The sequence below is a fragment of the Talpa occidentalis genome, unplaced genomic scaffold (genome assembly GCF_014898055.3).
Source record: "Talpa occidentalis isolate TD23 unplaced genomic scaffold, MPIMG_talOcc4v2.1 talOcc4.4, whole genome shotgun sequence".
NCBI classification, from domain to species: Eukaryota; Metazoa; Chordata; class Mammalia; order Eulipotyphla; family Talpidae; genus Talpa; species Talpa occidentalis.
The window spans coordinates 60,713,619-60,732,636 of NW_023604295.1; the positions used below are offsets into that span (position 1 = coordinate 60,713,619).

The window sequence follows — 19,018 nt, forward strand, 5'->3', positions numbered from 1 at the left end:
TAATAGGTAGCTCATTGTGGTTTTGATTTGCATTTCCCTGATTACAAGTGATGTTTTAACATTTTTTCATATACCTGTTGACCATTTGCATTTCCTCTTTGGAAAAGTGTCTTTTTAGCTCTTCTGCCCATGTTTCCCTGGATTGTTTTTGTTGTGTCATATGAGCTCTTTGTAGACCTTTGTGATCAGTCCCTTATTAGTTGTATTGTGTGCAAAAATTTTCTTCCAGTCAGTTGGGTATCTCTTTGTTTTGGGTATTGTCTCTTTTGCTGTACAGAAACTTTTGTAGTTTGATGTAATCCCAGCTCTTTATCTTTTCCTTCACTTTTGTTGCTTTGGGAGATGTGTCTTTAAAGATGTTACTGAGATGTATGTTATCTGGTGTTTTGCCTATATTTTCTTCTAAATATTTTATGATTTCAGGTCTTATGTTCAATTCTTTTATCCATTTTGAGTTTTTTTTTTTTGTGCGTGGTGAAGTCTGTAGCAGACTTTTGCATGTAGCAGTCCAGTTTTCCTAACACAGTTTATAGAGCAAATTGTCTTTGTTCCATTGCATATTCTTTGCTCCTTTGTCAAAGATTAGTTGTCCATAAATATGTGGGTTTATTTCTGGGTTTTCTATCAATTCCATTGGTCTGTGTATCTGTTTTTGTTTCAGTTTAGTACAATACTGTTTTAATTATTATGGCTTTATTAGTATAGTTTGAAGTCTGGGCATGTGATACCTCTATTTTCCTTCTTTTTAGTCAGGGGAGCTTTGGCTCTTCAAGGTTTTTTGTGGTTCCATATGAATTTCATCAGTATTTGTTCTATTTCTTTGAAGGATGTCATTGAGATTTTTATCAGAATAACATTGAATCTGTAAATTGTTTTTGGTAGGATGCCCATTTTGATAATGTTAATTCTTCCAATCCATAAACAGAGGATGTCTTTAATTTCTTTGTGTCTTCTATTTCTTTTAACAATGTTTTATAATTTTCTATGTATAGGTCCTTCACCTCTTTTGTTAGGTTTATTCCTAAGTATTTGATTTTTTTTATTTATAAAAGGGATGGTTTTCTTAATTTCTTCTTCAGATTTATTGTTTGCATATAGGAAGGCTACTCATTTTTGTGTGTTAATTTTGTATACTGCTACTTTACTAAACTGGTTGATTATTTTGTTTAGTTTTACTGTGGAGTTTTTACGATTCTCTGTGTATTATCATATCATCTGCAAATAGTGATTGTTTTGTTTCTTTCCCTTTTTGGGTTCTTTGTATGTATTTTTGTTTTTTAAAGATTTATTTATTTTTATACAAGAATTGGGGTACAGGCCAGAGATGTGGGGAGGTGAGAGGATTCACCAGAGACAGAGCCGGGAACCGAACAGGCAGATGGACCAAAGTACACTGCTGAGGGGTGCAGCGGGCGAGACAGGAGAGGTCTGTCCCGCCATGTGGGTTTCTCCCTGGCCAGCCGGGAATCGAACTCGTGCTGCATTGGCTGCGTATTGCTTCATAGGTTGTGTCTTAACCCCTGCACCACCAGCGAGGCCCTGTATGTATTTTTCTTATCTTATTGTTTTCAAAGTAGAGTTTGTGTAGGATAGGCACTAGTTCGTTTCCGAAAATTTGGTAGAATTCATTTGTGAAGCCATCTGGTCCTGGGCTTTTGTTTTTGGGGAGGGTTTTGATTACTGTTTCAATTTCACGCTTGTAATTGGTCTGTGTAGGTATTCTATTTCTTCTTTAGCTAGCTTTGGATGATTGTATAATTTTAGGAATTTGTCCATCTCCTCTAGATTGTTGAACTTGTTTGCATATAACTGTTTTTAGTAATCTCTGATTATTCTTTAATTAATTAATCTCTGAGACTGTTGTAATTCTCTTTCATTTATGATACTATTTATTTGTGTTTTCTCCTGTTTTTTCTTTGTGAGCCTGGATAGAGGTCTATTTTAATTTTTTTCAAGGAACCAACTTTTGGTTTTGTTGATCTTTTGGATTGATTTTTAAAATTTTGATTTCATTTATTTCTGCTTTGAGTTTTATTATTCCCTTTATTTTTATTGGCTTTTGGGTTTTTTTTGTTTTTCTTTTTCTAGTTCTTTGAGATGAGAGATTAGGTTGTTTCTTTGAGCTCTTATTTCTTGATGTGAGCCTGTATTGCTATATACTTTCTGCTTATTACTGCTTTACTGTGTCCCATGCATTCTGGAAAGTTGTGTCCTCATTGTCATTCATCTCAAGGTATTTTTTAATTTCTTCTTTGATCTCCTCTTAATCCAGTGATCTTCCAATAGTGTGGGTTCAATCTTCATGAAGTAGAAGGGTTCCTTGCTTTATTTTCATGATTTATTTCTAGTTTGATGCCTTTATGATCAGAGAGAGAGTTATGATTTTGATCATTATGTATCTGTTGATGTTTGTCTTGTAACCCAATATGTGATCAATCCTGGGGAAGGATCTGTGTGCACATGAGAAAAATAAGTACTCATATTTTTAAAAAAAATTTTTTTACATCATTGTTCATTTTTAAACAATATTTGCTTCCCTCCACTCCCTCAGGTGTAGTCCCCATAGAGTTTCCTTCACCAATGCACTCGTGCACCATCACCTCAGTACTCTGTGCTCCTCCCTCCTTCCCTCCGATCCCTCTCCCGCCTCCTCCTCTGCAGGATGTCTCTGATTTATAATTGTCTGTTTTTGCTTTGTTGTGTTTTGTACTGTTATTATTTTTTTACACTGATCTCTTATTTGGTTCCCCATTATTCCTGTTATAAGTGAAACCATCCAATATTTTTCTTTTTCCTTCTGGTTTATTTCACTGAGCATAATTCCTTCTAGTTCCATCCACATTGCTACAAATGGCATGAGCTTATCTTTTTTGATTGCTGAGTAATATTACATTGTGTATATGTACCACATCTTCTTGATCCAGTCATCTATTTTTAGGCATTTGGGTTGTTTCCAGGTTTTACGTATTGTAAATAGTGCTGTAGTGAACATAGGTGGTCTTTTGAATCAGTGTTTTTGTGTCCTTTGGGTAGATCCCTAGGAGTGGAATTGCCAGGTCATATGGTAGCTCCATTTTTAGTAGATTGAGGAACCTCCAGACAGCTTTCCAAAGAGGTTGGACTAGTATGCACTCCCACCAGCAATGTAGGCAGGTTCCTTATCCACTGCATCCTCCCCAACATTTGCTGTTGCTTGTTTTTTTGATATGTACCATTCTTACTGGTGTAAGTTGGTATCTCAATGTGGTTTTGATTTGCATTTCCCTGATGATAAGGGATGTTGAACATTTTTCATATACCTGTTGGCCATTGGCATTTCCTCTTTGGAGAAATGTGTTTTAAGTTCTTCTGCCCATTTCTTTCTTTTTTTTTTTTTAAGATTTATTTTTTATTTATACAAGCACTGGGTACAGTCAGAAGCGCGGAAGGGTGAGAGAATTCACCAGAGCCAGAGCAGGGAGCAGAGCAGGCAGAAAAACCAAAGTACACTGCTGAGGGGAGCAGTGGGCTGCAGGAGAGGTCTGCATGCCATGTGGGACCCTCCTCCAGTGGCCGGGGAGCAGCCTGGGATCGAACCGGTGCTGCAGAGGCTGCGGGCAGCTTTGCAACCCAGCGCTCAACCGCTGCACCACCGGGGAGGCCCTCTTCTGCCTATTTCTTGACTAGAAGTTTATTTTGTTTTTGTTGAGTCATGTGAGTTCTTTGTATATCTTTGTATATCTTTGTATTTCTTTGTATATCTGATCAGTCTCTTATCAGTTGACTGGAGTGCAAAGATTTTTTCCCAGTCAGTGGGGTGTCTCTCTGTTTTGGTTAATGTCTCTCTCTCTCTCTTTTTTTTTAAGATTTTATTTTATTTATACAAGATCCAGGGTACAGGCCAGATGTGTGGGAGGGTGAGAGGGTTCACCAGAGATAGAGCGGGGAACAGAACAGGCAGACTGACGAAATACACTACTGAGGGGAGCAGCGGGTGAGACAAGAGAGGTCTGCTTGCCATGTGGGTTGCTCCAAGGCTGCGGGGATCGAACCAGCACTGCAGAGGCTATGGATAGCTTCACAGCGCTGCGCTCAACTGCCTGCACCACCAGGGAGGCCCGGTTAATGTCTCCTTTGCTGTACAGAAGCTTTTCAGTTTGATGTAATCCCAGGGCTTTATCTTTTCCTTGACTATCTTTGCTTTGGGTTATGAGTCTTTAAAGATTTTATTGCGATTTATGTCTTGTAGTGTTTTACCTATATTTTCTTCTATATATTTTATGGTATCAGGTCTTATGTCCAGTTCTCTTATCCATTTTGAGTTGATTTTTGTGCATGATGAGAGGTAATGGTCTAGTTTCATGTTTTTGCATGTGGTGGTCCAGTTTTCCCAGCACCATTTATTAAACAAATGGTCCATGTTCGATTGCATGTTCTTTGCTCCTTTGTCAAAAATCAGTTGTCCATAAAAGTGTGGGCTCTCTATTCTCTCTGGGTTCCATTGGTCTGTGTGTCTGTTTTTGTTCCAAAACCAAACTGTTTTAATTATTACGACTTTATAGTACAGCTTGAAGTTTACAAGTGTGATACCTCCTTTCTCCTTTGTTTTCATCAGTCAGGCTTTCGCTATTCATGGTTTCTTGTGGTTCCATATGAATTTCATCAGTATTTGTACTATTTCTTTTTTTTTTTGAAGAATTATTTTTTAATTATTTATACAAGCACTGGGCAGTCAGAAGCGCGGGAGGGTGAGAGAATTCACCAGAGCCAGAGCGGGGAGCAGAGCAGGCAGAAGGACTGAAGTACACTGCTGAGGGGAGCAGCGGGTGGCAGGAGAGGTCTGCACGCCATGTGGGACCCTCCTCCAGTGGCCGGGGAGCAGCCGGGGATCGAACCGGCGCTGCAGAGGCTGCGGGCAGCTTCACAACCCAGCGCCCAACTGCTGCGTCACTGGGGAGGCCCATATTTGTACTATTTCTTTGAAGAACGTCATTGAGATTTTTATTGGAATAGCGTTGAATCTGTATATTGCTTTTAGTAGGATGGCCATTTTAATAATGTTAATTCTTCCAATCCATGAGCAGGGGATGTCTTTCAATTTCTTTGTGTCTTCTTCAATTTCTTTTAACAGTGTTTCATAATTTTCTTTGTATAGGTCTTTCACCTCTTTTGTTAGATTTATTCCAAGCATTTAATTTTTTTTTGTTTCAATTATAAAAGGGATGGTTTTCTTGATTTCTTTTTCTTCACATTGATTGTTTGTGTATAGTAAGGTTACTGCCTTTTGTGTGTTGATTTTGTATCCTGCTACTTTACTGAACTGGTTGATTATTTTGAGTAGTTTTTCTATGGAGCTTTTAGGGTTCTCTATGTATATTATCATATTGTCTGCAAATAGTGATAGTTTTACTTCTTTCCCTATTTGGATTCCTTGTATGTCTTTCTCTTGTCTTACTCTCCTGGCTAGGACCGCCAGTATTATATTGAAGAGGGTGGTGAGAGGACATCCTTGTCTTGTTCCTGATGTTAAAGGAAAGGGCTTCAGCTTTTCGCCATTGAGAATAATATTGGCAGTGGCTTTGTCGTATATGGCTTTTTAAAAAAAATATTTATTTATTTATACAAGCAGTGGGTACAGTCAGAAGTGCGGGAGGGTGAGAGAATTCACGAGAGCCAGAGCGGAGAACAGAACAGGCAGACTGACGAAGTACTGTGCTGAGGGGAGCAGCAGGCAGCAGGAGAGGTCTGCGCACCATGTGGGACTCTCGCCCGGGGGCCAGGATCGAACTGGCACTACAGAGGCTGCGGGCAGCCTCACAGCCCAGCGCTCAACCGCTGCGCCACCGGGGAGGCCTGTCATATATGGCTTTTATCATGTTAAGGTGTGTTCCTTCTGTCCTGAGAATTTCAAGGGCCTTTGTCATAAGTGGATGTTGGACTTTGTCAAATGCTTTCTCAGCATTATTGATATGATCATATGGTTTTTATTTTTCTTTTTGTTGATGTGTTGGATTATACTGATCGATTTTTATATTTGATCCATCCTTGTGCCCCTGGATGAATCCCATTTGACCGTGGTATGTTATCCCTTTGGTGCATTGTTGAATTCTGTTGGCAAGGATTTTGTTGAGGATTTTTGCATCAGTGTTCTTTAAGGAGATTGGCCTGTAATTTTCTTTTTTTGTGCTGTCTTTGGTATTAGTGTTATGCTTGCTTCGTAGAACATATTTGGTAGTATTCCTTCTTTTTCAATTTTTTGAAAGAGTTTGTAGAATAGGCTCTAATACACTGCTGAATGTTTGGTAGAATTCATTTATGATGTGAAACCATCTGGATCTGGGCTTTTGTTTTTGGGGAGTGCTTTGATTACTGCCTCAATTTCACTGCTTGTAATTGGTCTGTTTAGTTGTTGTATTTCTTCTTTGTCCAGCTTTGGATGATTATATCATTCTAGGAATTTTTCTATCTCTTTTATATTATTTAATTTGTTTGCATGTAAGTGTTCATAGTAATCTTTGATTATTCTTTTGATTTCTACTGAGTCTGTTGTGATTTCTCTTCTTTCATTTGTAATCCTATTTATATGTGTTTTCTCCCATTTTTCCTTTGTGAGCCTGACTGGAGTTTGTCTATTTTGTTTATTTTTTCTAAGAACCAACTTTTGGTTTCATTGATCTTTTGGATTTTTTTTTCAAATTTCCATTTCATTTATGTCTGCTTGCTTTTTATTATTTCCTGTCTTCTACTGGCTTTAGGATTTTTTTGTTGCTCTTTTTCTAGCTCTTTGAGATGTGAAATTAGGTTGTTTCTTTGAGTTCTTTTTTGTTTCTTGATGTGAGCCTGTATTACAATATATTTTCCTCTTATTACTGCTTTTGCTACATCCCGTACATTCTGGAAAGTGGTGTCCTCCTTGTCGTTCAACTCACAGTATTTTTCAATTTCTTCTTTGATCTCATTAGTCCAATGGTCTTCCAGTAGTGTGGATTTCAATCTCCATAAAGTGGGAGGGTTCCTTGTTTTCTTTTCATGATTTATTTCTAGTTTGATGCCTTTATGATTGGAGAAGATAGTTGGAATGATTTTGATCTTCATGTGTCTGTTGATGTTTGTCTTGTGGCCCTATATATGATCGATTTTGGAGTATGATCCGTGTGCACTTGAGAAAAATATGTACTCGGATTTTTTTGGGTGCAGTGCCCTGTAGATGTCTGTTAAGTCCATGAGTTCTATGCCTTTATTTAGGGCTCTAGTGTCTTTATTTATTTTTTGTCTCATTGATCTGTCCATTGGTGAGAGTGGAGTGTTGAAGTCTCCCACTCTGTATGCATTTTCTTTATTGTCCATTTTCAGAACTGATAAAAACTGTCAATATATTTTGGTGCTCCTTCATTTGGTGAGTAGTTGTTGATGAGTGTTGTATCTTCCTGATGTATTGTCCCCTTGATCATAATGTAGTGTCTGTCTATGTCTCTTTTTACTTTTTTTAACTTGAAGTCTGTTTCATCTATGTATGGCTTTTTGGTCCATTTGCTTGTAGGATTGTTTTCCAACCTTTTACTTTCAGTCTATGTTTATCTTTTGTGGTTAAGTGTGTTTCCTGGGGACAGCAGAAGGTTGGATTATCTTTTAAAGATATATTTATTCTATTTATGCATACAAGAACTGGGGTACAGGCCAGATGTGTGGGAGGGTGGGAAGATTCACCAGAGACAGAATGGGGAACAGAACAGCCAGATTGACCGCAATACACTGCTGAGGGGAGCAATGGGTGAGACAGGAGAGGTCTGCTGCGCCACGTGGGTATCACCCCATCTGGCTGGGATTGAATCTGCACTGCAGAGGCTGTGCACAGCATCACAGCGCTGCGTTCAACCGCCTGCACCACCAGGGAGGCCCTGGATTTTGTTTTTTAATCCAGCGTGCTACTCTGTGTCTTTTTATTGATGAATGTAATCCATTTACATTTAGAGTTAATATTGATATGTTGGCATCTGTATTTGCCATTTGTTTGTCTTTTTGTGATTTTATTCCTCGCTTTATTCTGTTCTTCTTGATCATTCCTCTGTTGGTTTTGGCTTTAGGATTTCTTATAGAAGTTTTTGGATGGGGGTTTAGTTGTAATGAATTTCTGGAGTTTCTGTTTGTCTGAGAAGGTCCATATTTTTTCTTCAGAGGAAGCAGAGCTTTGCAGGGTAAAGTATTCTTGGTTGGCATTTGCTATCTTGAAGTTTGTTGGATATGTTACTCTAGTCTCTTCTTGCCTGTAGTGTTTCTTTGGAGAAGTCTGAAGTTAGCCTGATTGGTTTTCCTGTATAAGTTATCTGTTTCCTCCCCCTTGCCAGTTAATTTTTTTCTTGTCTTGGACTCTTGCAAGCTTTCTATTATGTGTCTTGCTGTAGTTTTCTTTTCTTTGTGGTTTTTGGGTGTTCTCACTTCTTATATGTCTGTATTAGTCTCCTTTTTCATGCTTGGAAAGTTTTCTTCAATTATCTCCTTGAATAGTTTCTCAGTTCCTGTGTCTCTCTCCTCACCTTCTGGAATGCCTATCACTCTTACATTTCCTCTCTTCATGGAGTCTGATAATTGTCTAGGAATGTCTCCAAACTTCATCCTTTGCACTTCTCTTTCCTTTTCTCTTTTGGCTCTTTTTATTTCTGTATCTTCAAGAGTACTGATCCGTTCTTCAATTTCATTGATTCTGTTTTTATTGCTTTTCCTGGAGTTTTTATCTCCTCTAGTAATCTTTTAATCTCCTGCATTTATTTTCTTTCCTTTCTTGAGGTCTCAATTTCGTCCTTCAGTTCAGTGATTATTTGTCTCAAATCATTTTTTTTCCTTTTCGTTTTCTTTCTGCTTTTTTATTATGATTATCATTAATTCTCTAGTTGACAGGCAGAGATGTTTTTCCATGTCATTGTTGAGCTCTGGTGACTGTTTTTCTTTTTGTGGTGTGTCCTTCTCTTGTGGGCTTGCTTGGTTATTTGTATTTTTCCTTCTCCCTGCTGTTTGCTTTCTAATTAGTTCTATGTGTTGGGACATTGTGCCACTGGTGTTGGTGGCCATCTCTTTGCGGTGCTCCTTCAGTGGTGTCAGAAACTTTTTACCAGACTGAGTCCTGCACTGTTTGCCAAATCCCCACCAGGGTGTTGATGCTGTATTGCTAGGCAATGTTCCTACAGTTCCCTCCCTCTATTTACTCAGTTCCAGCAGGGAGTCAGCTAGTTGTTGATTTTGTTCTGGTCACTAAGTGGCACCAGAGACCAGTACTTGCTGACCTGCACTTTTTCCCAGTGGTTCTCTGAGAAACTGAGGGAGGGAGAGGAGCACCTCAACACAGGGACTCTTGTTCAAGCTGGGTGCTGTCTCTGCCCGTGTTCACCCGGTGCTGTATGGATCCCACACCCTGAATTCTGCACTCAATGTCTCAGTTTGAGGGCTATCAGATCCAAAATGCTGGCTGTCACCCTGTGTCGTTATGGCGTGTCCCACGCCCTGAATCTTGCGCCTGGCTCTCAGTTCCAGAATGGGGTCTTGCTCCACGCCTTGTTTCCCTTCTTACCCCCGTTTGCGTTGCCCACCCTCTCTAGGAGCCTGAAGGTGGTTTTGGGATCCCTGGCTTACAACTGTCAGGATGTTGGTGATTTTGTTCTTGTCACTAGGTGGTACCAGAGATCCTTCCTAGTATCCTTCCAGAACTGCGTTTTTCCCTGTGGGTCTCTGGGGAATAGAGTGGGGGTGGCATAGAGCACCTCAGCAGTGTGGGGGAGCTGTGTTTGCCCTGTGCGCCGCCATCATAGGGATCCCAGGCTCCTAATTTCAAGGCCCCCTTCTCAGTCTGAAGCCCTCAGATCCAGGACATGGTTAGTAGCACAGTCAGTGTCCACAGAAATGGCGCCTTTTGCACCCAGCTCCCATGCCCAGGCACCTGGTTTTTGATTAGCTAGTGAGGGTCATTCACCTCAGTGAGGGTTCCTGTGCCTCTCCCCATGAACCTAGGTCACAAGCGCGGGCACGGAGGCATCACGATCCGCATATGCTTTCGTGGGTGCCGGCTTTTCCGCGCAAGCTTACCGGCTGGCCTTGGGCTATTTGCAGGTCTCTCCAAGGAGTCCTTATCTTCCTCTAATGGCACCCAGAGCTTGTCTCTCACCTCTGTGATGAATCCCGCACTGCTCTCCACAGTTCCTGTTTGCGGGGTGCAGTGCCTGCAGTAGTTCCTTTCCACTCACCCTCCAGCTTGATCTGTAGTTTGTTCTTGTTCTTGTTCTTGTTTTTCTTTTTTCCCTCCTTTCTGTTGGTCAGAGTGTGCTGGCTTTGTGGGTGGGGGAGGATAGCAGGGTTCTGAGCTTTCCTCCCTTTCGGTCCTCTTTTATGGTGACTTTCCTCTTCGGGCAGTTTGACAGAGTCTCCTGTTTATCTTCCATGTCCCGGTTCTAGGCTCGCAGGGACCTGCCCCTTTTCCTTCCTATACCTTTTTTTTTTAATGGGAGTACTTGCTCGCACCATTTCCCCACCGCCATATTTTTTTTTTTAACTTTCAAAAATATTTTATTTACATGTTTTTTACATCATTGTTCATTTATATATTTTTTAGTTGGTAAGTTCAGCTTATTATTATTTTATTTATTTAAATATTTTATTTTATATAATTCTTAACATCTTTTTTCATCTTTGCACAGTGTATGCATTTTCATTTTGGTTATATTCCCCATACAATTGCACCACCCCATTATTTTGACTCTAGTTCTTCCTTTCCCTGTCCCTCCCTACCCCCCCAATGTGTCTCTGGTTTATAGTTGCTTGTTGATTTTGATTTTTGCTTTGTATTGATTAGTCTTTTTCCTGGTCTCTTATTTAGGCTTTCTAAATTCCTGCTATGAGTGAGACCATGCCATTTTTTTTTTTATTGTTGTTGACTTATTCTTTTTTTTTTTTTTTTAAAGATTAATTTATTTATACAAGCACTGGGTACAGTCAGAAGTGTGGGGTGGTGGTGAGAGAATTCACCAGAGCCAGAGCGGGGAGCAGAACAGGCAGACTGATGACGTACACTGCTGAGGGGAGCAGCGGGCATGGCAGAAGGGGTCTGTGTGCCATGTGGGACCCTCGCTGGCAGCCAGGGATTGAACCTGCGCTGCAGAGGCTGCGGGCAGCTTCACAGCCCAGCGCTCAACTGCTGCGCCACCAGGGGATGCCCCCCACCACCATATTGATCTGTACTCAGATTTTTTTGGGTGCAGTGTCCTATAGATGTCTGTTAAGCTAATAAGATCTAGGTCCTTATTTAGAGCTCTAGTGTCCTTGTTCATTTTTTGTCTCATTGATCTGTCCATTGATGAGAGTGGTGTCATCTCAGTAGTTTTTAAAAAGACTTTGTAAGGACTGTTATTATTGTCCTTTGGGGTGATGAATCTGAATTACAGAGACTTTAAGTACCGGTAATTACTATCATCAATTTTGATGTAACTATTTTGAGTATTTGCTGTGGTCACATGTGAAAAAAAAAAAAAGCTTCTAAAAGGTATACAGTGAGTAATCTCTCACATCTTCCTCTAGCCAGCCATTTACCATTAATTGAAACAACTAATAGGATTTAGTTGTAAATTTAAAGCAATGGCACATTACATTATTAGAACTAGAACCTGTTCCCAAGTTTTTTAATGGCTTTAGTCATTTTTAAAAATCTTCATCCTCCAAGATGTTAAGTTGTAGGTAACTACTATACAGTAGTGCTGATATGGAAACATTGTGTATAACTACTATAAATAGATTATGAATGATAGACCAGATTCTAAATCAAATAATTCAGATAATTTAATTTAATGGCATTTTGAAGATCTGTTACGTGAATTAGGAAGTTCTCTTTTGGGTATGAGAATATTGTGACATTTAAAATAAATGTTTTACTTTTAGTTGTTGTTTCCAGTGATGAAGAAGGACCAGTAGAACAAAAACGTTCAGAAATTCTTAAATTACAACCTGAGCAAGACCATGCCATCATTAATGAAGATAAAAATTCCCTTGAATCAACGTTGTCAGGACTACCTTTGATTACATGTGAATCTATACAGGTAATTTATTTCTGCTTTCTCACAGACTAGCCATGAAATATGCACTGTTAGCTAGTGACTTATTTCTTATTTCCTCAAGCTGAATATGGTAATAAAATGATACTTTTTGTAATTTTCTTAGTTTGAATTTTGAGACAACTTTCATATTAGTTTGAGAGAAATGCTAATTGTCTTTATTGTGAAGTGAAAGGATTCTATCTTTTTTTTCTCCCAGTCATTTATATTTATATTTTTTTCAGTCTAGACATTCTATGACTTGAATATTTTTTCTTATTGTCCTAACTGGATATATTACTATTTTATCAAGACATTTTTAGAACTGAACAGTTTCCAAAGTTTGTCTGTCAGGTCTTGTAGTACTATGGCTACTTGAAATTGTTTCTTTTTTTCACATGCTTTTAATGCAGCATGATATGGAGGAAAGAACATGGGTTTTGGAGGTATACAGACTTAACTCCAATCCTACTTTGGCCATTTGGGCAAGTCACTTAACATTTTTAAGCCTGAGTTTTCTCATATGTTAAAAATAATAACTCCTACCTCACAAGGTTATTTTGAATAATAATTAAATAATTGAAAATATTTATAATAGTGTCACAAATATATCTTAATCTCTTTTTCTTACAGAAAATAAAGGGAAGTTTCTATCAGTTTAATGTCAGCCAGTCATGCTTTTTGACATAGTACTCTGAAGAGTGTAGCTCTAAAGTCAAGTCCAACTCATTTATGGCCAGTATTCATTCATATTATCAGCCTTTGATTATCCTATTTTTAAGAAATGATTATTAGTGATCACCAGGTCAGAGTTATAGTTAGAGTTCAGCTTGTTTTGAATAATGTGAGAGACTGTTGTTCTATAGTGTAGTATAGTGAAGAATTTAGTCAGTTCTATGAGAACAGTTTGATGGTCTAATTATTGCCTCATAGGTATTTCTATTGCATTTGGAACTCCATACAAAAACCTACTCAGCAATTGTGTTCTAAAATTTTGTTAAAATATAACCATTCTTTCCAGATTGTACCAGTAGCCTACTTGATGAATTAGTGTATTTGTAGTTAAAACAGTGTCTGTTTAAATTTCTAAATGAGTGTAGTTTCCATATAAGATGACAATGCCGTACAGTATGAAATGATTATAGTACAAGAAAATAGCAATTGTGAAAGTAAAGATTTTTAAAGAGAAGAAAATAGTATCTGTTGTAGAACTAATAGTTTATGATCACAATGAAGCACAAATACTATGGAGATCTACTGTGATCTATAAGGCAAAAATAGCATAACATCTTCATATTCTCCCTTGTTTCCAGTTTAAAGTAAACTTATGAGAAACATGAATTGTTGATTTTTAGGAGGCAGTTAGCCTTTACAAAATGTGAGACCCAATGAGAAATTCTTTTGATCCCATTTTTTCATTTTATCACTTAACAAAACAGTTATTTGGCTAATTAGATTAGAGCCTCCTTTAGTTGATTTGACTCCCCAATTTTACGTAGAGAATAAGAAGAATAGTATAGTAGGCAATAGTATAGTAGTATAGTATAGTAGGCAATAAAAGGTGAACATGACAAATTCTGTTAAGCAGGTAAATGATATTTTGAGCTGGGTTGAAAATAATGAATACCATATATGTCTGAGATGAAGATTAATCACATTTTCTGGAGGTAGGAAGAGAATGAGTACACATACATAATTGTATGAGTGGTCATTTGTGATGTTAGTGTTAAGAGGAATATTCTGCGAAGGCTCAGAAATGTGGAGCTGTAAAAGTCATCTGAAAGCAATATGAAATTCAAGGATATTGTGGAAAACAGCTGCTGCTGATACTGCGGAGGTATTTAATATAAATTAAAAGCCAGGTTGTACAATTGTTTGAGTAGAAGTGGTATAACTTTTGAGGTTGTAGACAACTTTTTGACTAGTCAAGATAGAGCATATACATACTGAGTGTAGAGCAAAGTGTATAGATTTGATGTAACAGTTCTTAGACATTCATGTACCTTTTGTTGGTCACTAAAAGTACAGTAGTTTCAGCATTACCTTGGTTTTGGAAGCAATTTTATGTAGTTGAGATAACACTTGATCTGGAGACAGAAAATTGAATTTGTCTTAGTTTTGCTTTTTACTAACTGTATGACCTTGGGTAAATCATGTAACTAATCCAAATGTCTGTTAACTCTTTGAAAAAGGAAAAAAGTAAAACACCACCCTTGTGAGGCAGTTGTGGAAATTAAAAGAGAGTTATTTAAAAGTAATTATACCCCCACTTTTGTTACTTTCTGCTGTGGACTCTGAGCTGCTGTAGTTAGTGAAGTATCTCAAGATAGCTATGAGAAAACTTGCTCTAAAAGCCATTGACTGGGTAGCTTTTGGGGATATCATCCCCTGAAACTGAAAGCCATTTCCGACTCCCTGAAATCTTAGAATGAGACCCTCATCTCTGGGTTGGCTACTCTCCCTGAAAATCTACTTGCTATCAGCTGGACTTCCTACAAGCCAATGTAGTGAAGGTTGACTTAGTAGATGAGTTTGAGAAAAAGTTTAATGTCCTAAAGGTTCCTGTGCAAGAGGATAAATATACTGCCCAAGTAGACGCTGAAGATAAAGAAGATACGAGAAAATGTGCAAGTTTTTGAACCTCTCAAAGGTCAGGATTTGGGAGTACCAGAAAGTTGGAGAAGATTAAAGACACAATTGCATTTGATCAGATGACCATTGAGGACTTAAACGAAGTCTTCGTAGAAACCAAATTAGATCAGAAGAAGTATCCCTACTGGCCACACAAGCACTTTGAGAATTTTTAAACTTGAGTCCAGAAGAAAGCTCCGGTTCTCCTAATTCTGAATATTAAAAATAATTATATAGTGGAAAAAAGTAATTTTAAACCTAATATACTATATACATCTTAATTTATTCTTAATTTAAAAATGAATTTAAAAAATGAATAAAATCTATTAGAGAATTTTGAATTTGAAATCATGGCTTTGATATAGAGGAAGAAGATAATTTTCTGGGTCTTAGACTATGGAATTAATTTTGGATTCAGCTATTAAAATTAATTTTCTCAAGGTAAAGCACAATTTTTTTTGTAAAGATTTATTTTATGTATTTATGCATACAAGAGCTGGGGTGTAGGCTAGAGGTGTGGGGAGTGAGGTAGTGAGAGGATTCACCAGAGACAGAGTGGGGAACAGAACAGGCAGATGTACTGAAATATACTGCTAGAGGAGCAGTGGGTAAGATAGGAGAGGTCTGCTGCTCCCTGTGGATAAGCTCCCTGCTTTGGGATCAAACTCATGCTGCAGTAGCTGCTGATAGCTTCATAGTGCTGAGACTTAACCCCTTGTGTCACCAGGAAGGCCCTAAAGCACATACTGTTGGGCCTCCCTGGGTGGCCCAGCGGTTGAGCGCTGGGTTGCGAAGCTGCCCGCGGCCTCTGCGGTGCCAGTTCGATCTCCTGCCGCCTGCTGCTCCTCTCAGCAGTGTGCTTCGGTCCTTCTGCCTGCTCTGCTCCCCGCTCTGGCTCTGGTGAATTCTCTCACCCTCCCGCGCTTCTGACTGTACCAAATGCTTGTATAAATAAATAAATAAAAAAACAAATAAATCTTTAAAAAAAAAAAGCACATACTGTTTAAGGGAAAAATCTCGGTATCTATTTTTTCATCATAAGAACAGTATAACCCTTCACAAATACATTAATAGTAACTTTTTAATATTAAATTATTTTTTTAAATTGAGGTAATGGATTCTCCCGTTAGCTATTGCTACCATAGCGCACCCATCACCAAATCACCCATAGTCTACCACCGTTGTCCATTGTGCTTTCTCCCCTTTTTGAAGAATCTAATTTTGAAAGTCACGTCAGCTTTTATATACTGCTTAAACTTAAATGTGTTTTATGATTTGTTCTTTGTTAGGATTCATCTGAATTATGTCCATATAATCCCGTCATGGAAAACATTTCCTGTATTACAGACACAAATGAGGTAGATCGACAGCTGGATTTTATATTTACTTCTGTTTATATTGGTAAAATAAAAGGAGCTTCTAAAGGTTGTGTTACAGTAAGTATATTTTCTTTGTTTTAAAAAAGTTTTGGGTCTTAGACAAGGAATTACAGAATATTCTCTATTAATAGAAAACAGAATTGAAATTAACTTCAGATGGGATATTTTGTAAATGTCATCATACCTACTTTGAAGTGTCCTTAACTAGAGAGAAAGTCCCCAAATCACAGGCGACTATCCTGAAATCATATCTCTGATCTAATTAGATATTGAAGATAATAGATGAAAAGAAAATTGTATGTGGTATTGAATTTTGGGTTCTAAAAGTTATTTGGTAGTAAGTTAGTTTTTAATTTAAAGTGAGAAGAAATTTCATTTTAAATTGGCTTGAATTGTTTTAAGTTGACTTCTCCAAATTCTTCAACTTTGTCATTTATGGATCTCCAGGAACAGTTCCTATTCTGCTTTTCTTTTTTTTTCAATAGTCATCCTCATGTAAAGCCAGACTGGATTTTGCTCAGTTCTTTGTATTTTTTTTTTTTAAAGATTTATTTATTTTACACAAGAATCAGAGTACAGGCTAGACGTGCGGGAGGGTGAGAGGATTCACCAGAGACAGAGTGGGGAACAGAACAGGCAGACTGACGAAATACACTGCTGAGGGGAGCAGCGGGTGAGGCAGGAGAGGTCCGCTGCGCCATGTGGGACCCTCGCCAGCCAGCTGGGATCGAACCGGCACTGCAGAGGCTGCGGACAGCTTCATAGCGCGGCGCTCAACCGCCTGCGCCACCAGGGAGGCCCAGTTCTCTGTATTTTTCATAATATTTCTGCTTGTTAAAAATCTTAGTCTTTTAAAGTTGTCTGAAATATTGCCTATTCCAGGAAACCTTTCTTGATTTCTCCTTTTTAACCATAATTATATCCTTTCTTTACTGTATACCTATAGCACTTTATTTGTAAGTTGGTTGTAAGAGTTATTCTATATATTTTATAATTATTTATATTCTTGCCTAAACTTCCCCATTGTTGCCTAAACTTCCTTTAAGCATATAATGAAGAAGTGTCTTGCTTTAATTCCCTTTTAATACCTTCCATAAATGGCTCAAGTCTAAGTAGGCACTTACGGACTTTAGTTGAATTGAGGTAACTATATTTAATTATAACTCAGTATTTTCATGTAAGTTTCATTAATATTTCTCTATGTCAGGGAGAGAGTAGGGAATATAAAAATGGTAAGACATTGGATCTGCTTTTAGTCTAATGGAAGAGACAAATACATAAATAGACACTTTTCATTATGGTAAAATGTACAATGGAAATATGTACAAGAAGGGTGCACATGGGAATGAGAATCTATAACTCTCTGGAGAAATTGAGATCTAACACCATTTAAGACTAAATGTGGACCTAACTTATTGACAACACAAGGGGAACACTTAATCCCAATGGGGTAATAAATATCATACATAAACCCAGCAAATTGGGAACTACAAATAATGGTAGCTTATGATACAGTTAAAATTGCTTTGAAAGCATAAGAACAATTTAGTTTAAAATTAATAGTCCCTGGCCACTAGTTTTCAGATAATAATGGTTTTGACATGAGTGGGTGATTTTATATTTCTTTTTCTTTAAGGAATTGTGTTCATTTTTCATAATTTCCACCTTATTTTGCTTTGTTTTTTTAAGATTTATTTTTACTTATTTATTCATACAAGAACTGGGGTGTAGGCCAGATGTGTGGGGGGGCGGAGAGGATTCACCAGAGACAAAGTGGGGAGCAGAACAGGTGGATCTACTGAAATACACTGCTGAGGGGAGCAGCAGGCAAGACAGGCAAAGTCTGCTGCGCCATATGTGACTTAGCTCCCTGGCTACAATCGGACTCCTGCTGCAGTGGCTGGTGGTAGCTTGATAGTGCTGAGAATTTAACCCCTGTGCCACCAGGGAGGCCCTGCTTTGTTATTTTAAATTCAGGGTTTAACTCATTATTTTTTTTGAGAACTTAATGATAAGAACTTAATAACTTATATAATGATTGAATTAAAAAGGTGCAGAACATCTGACAATTATTCACATCAGGGTTTTCATTAATATATTAACTTTATTTTTGAGGTACATTGGCTAAAAACATTGTATGTGGCTTAGAAATCTGTGATATCACCCATACCACACCTATCATAGTTGATTTGTGCCCCCTCCTCACTTTGTTCTGCCCACCCCTTTCTCCCTCTTGATATCCTCATTTCTATAGTCAGATTTCTAGGGTTTGTTTTTGTTTTTTTTTTTGACCCTTTGTTTTGTTTTTCTATATTCCATACATATATGACAATATCCAGTATTTATCTTTCTCCTAACTAATTTTCTTAACATAACCTCCACCAGTTCAATCTTTTTTCATCACAAAAGTTGAAGTTATCTTTTTTTTAATAGTTGAGTTCCATTGTTTATATACACCACATCTTCCTAATCTACTCATCTGTCTTTAGGCACTTAGGTGCCATAGCTTGGCTATTGTAAATAGTGCTTCAGTGAACATAGAAATGCATATATCCCTTCATATTGGTATTTTTCATTCTTTTAGTAGATATCTAGGAGTGGAATTGCTGAATCTCATGGTAGATCTATTTTGAGAAATCTCCGTACTGTTTTACATGGGTATTGGACCAGTCTACATTCCCACCAATAGTGTATTAGAGTTCTAAAGGAACAATTTAAAGAGCAAGTATAATTTTGCTTATACAGAGGTAACTGCCATGAACTCTATAGTGTATATCATTCCATATTCTTCATATTAGCTGCATATACATGTTTAAAAACAAGAGAATATGACATCATACATAAGACTTTGTAACTTACCATAATTACAACATGGTAATTTAATTTATGTACCTATTTTGGAATATTTGGATTGCCTTTTATAGTACCTTACTATTGGACAATTTGGTTGTGCCAGCATTT

The 19,018-nt window shown here is 37.8% G+C and overlaps 1 protein-coding gene and 1 pseudogene across 1 annotated transcript in view; both read left to right on the top strand.

Moving 5' to 3' along the window:
- SENP7 (SUMO specific peptidase 7) overlaps window positions 1-19,018 on the top strand; it is a 168,385-nt gene that overhangs the window by 83,981 nt on the left and 65,386 nt on the right. The window contains exons 10-11 of the mRNA XM_054700652.1: window positions 11,896-12,053; window positions 15,968-16,114. Coding sequence (XP_054556627.1) covers window positions 11,896-12,053; window positions 15,968-16,114 — 305 coding nt within the window. The remainder of the gene's footprint in view (window positions 1-11,895; window positions 12,054-15,967; window positions 16,115-19,018) is intronic.
- Window positions 13,615-14,854, top strand: LOC119257047 (ATP synthase subunit d, mitochondrial-like; annotated as a pseudogene).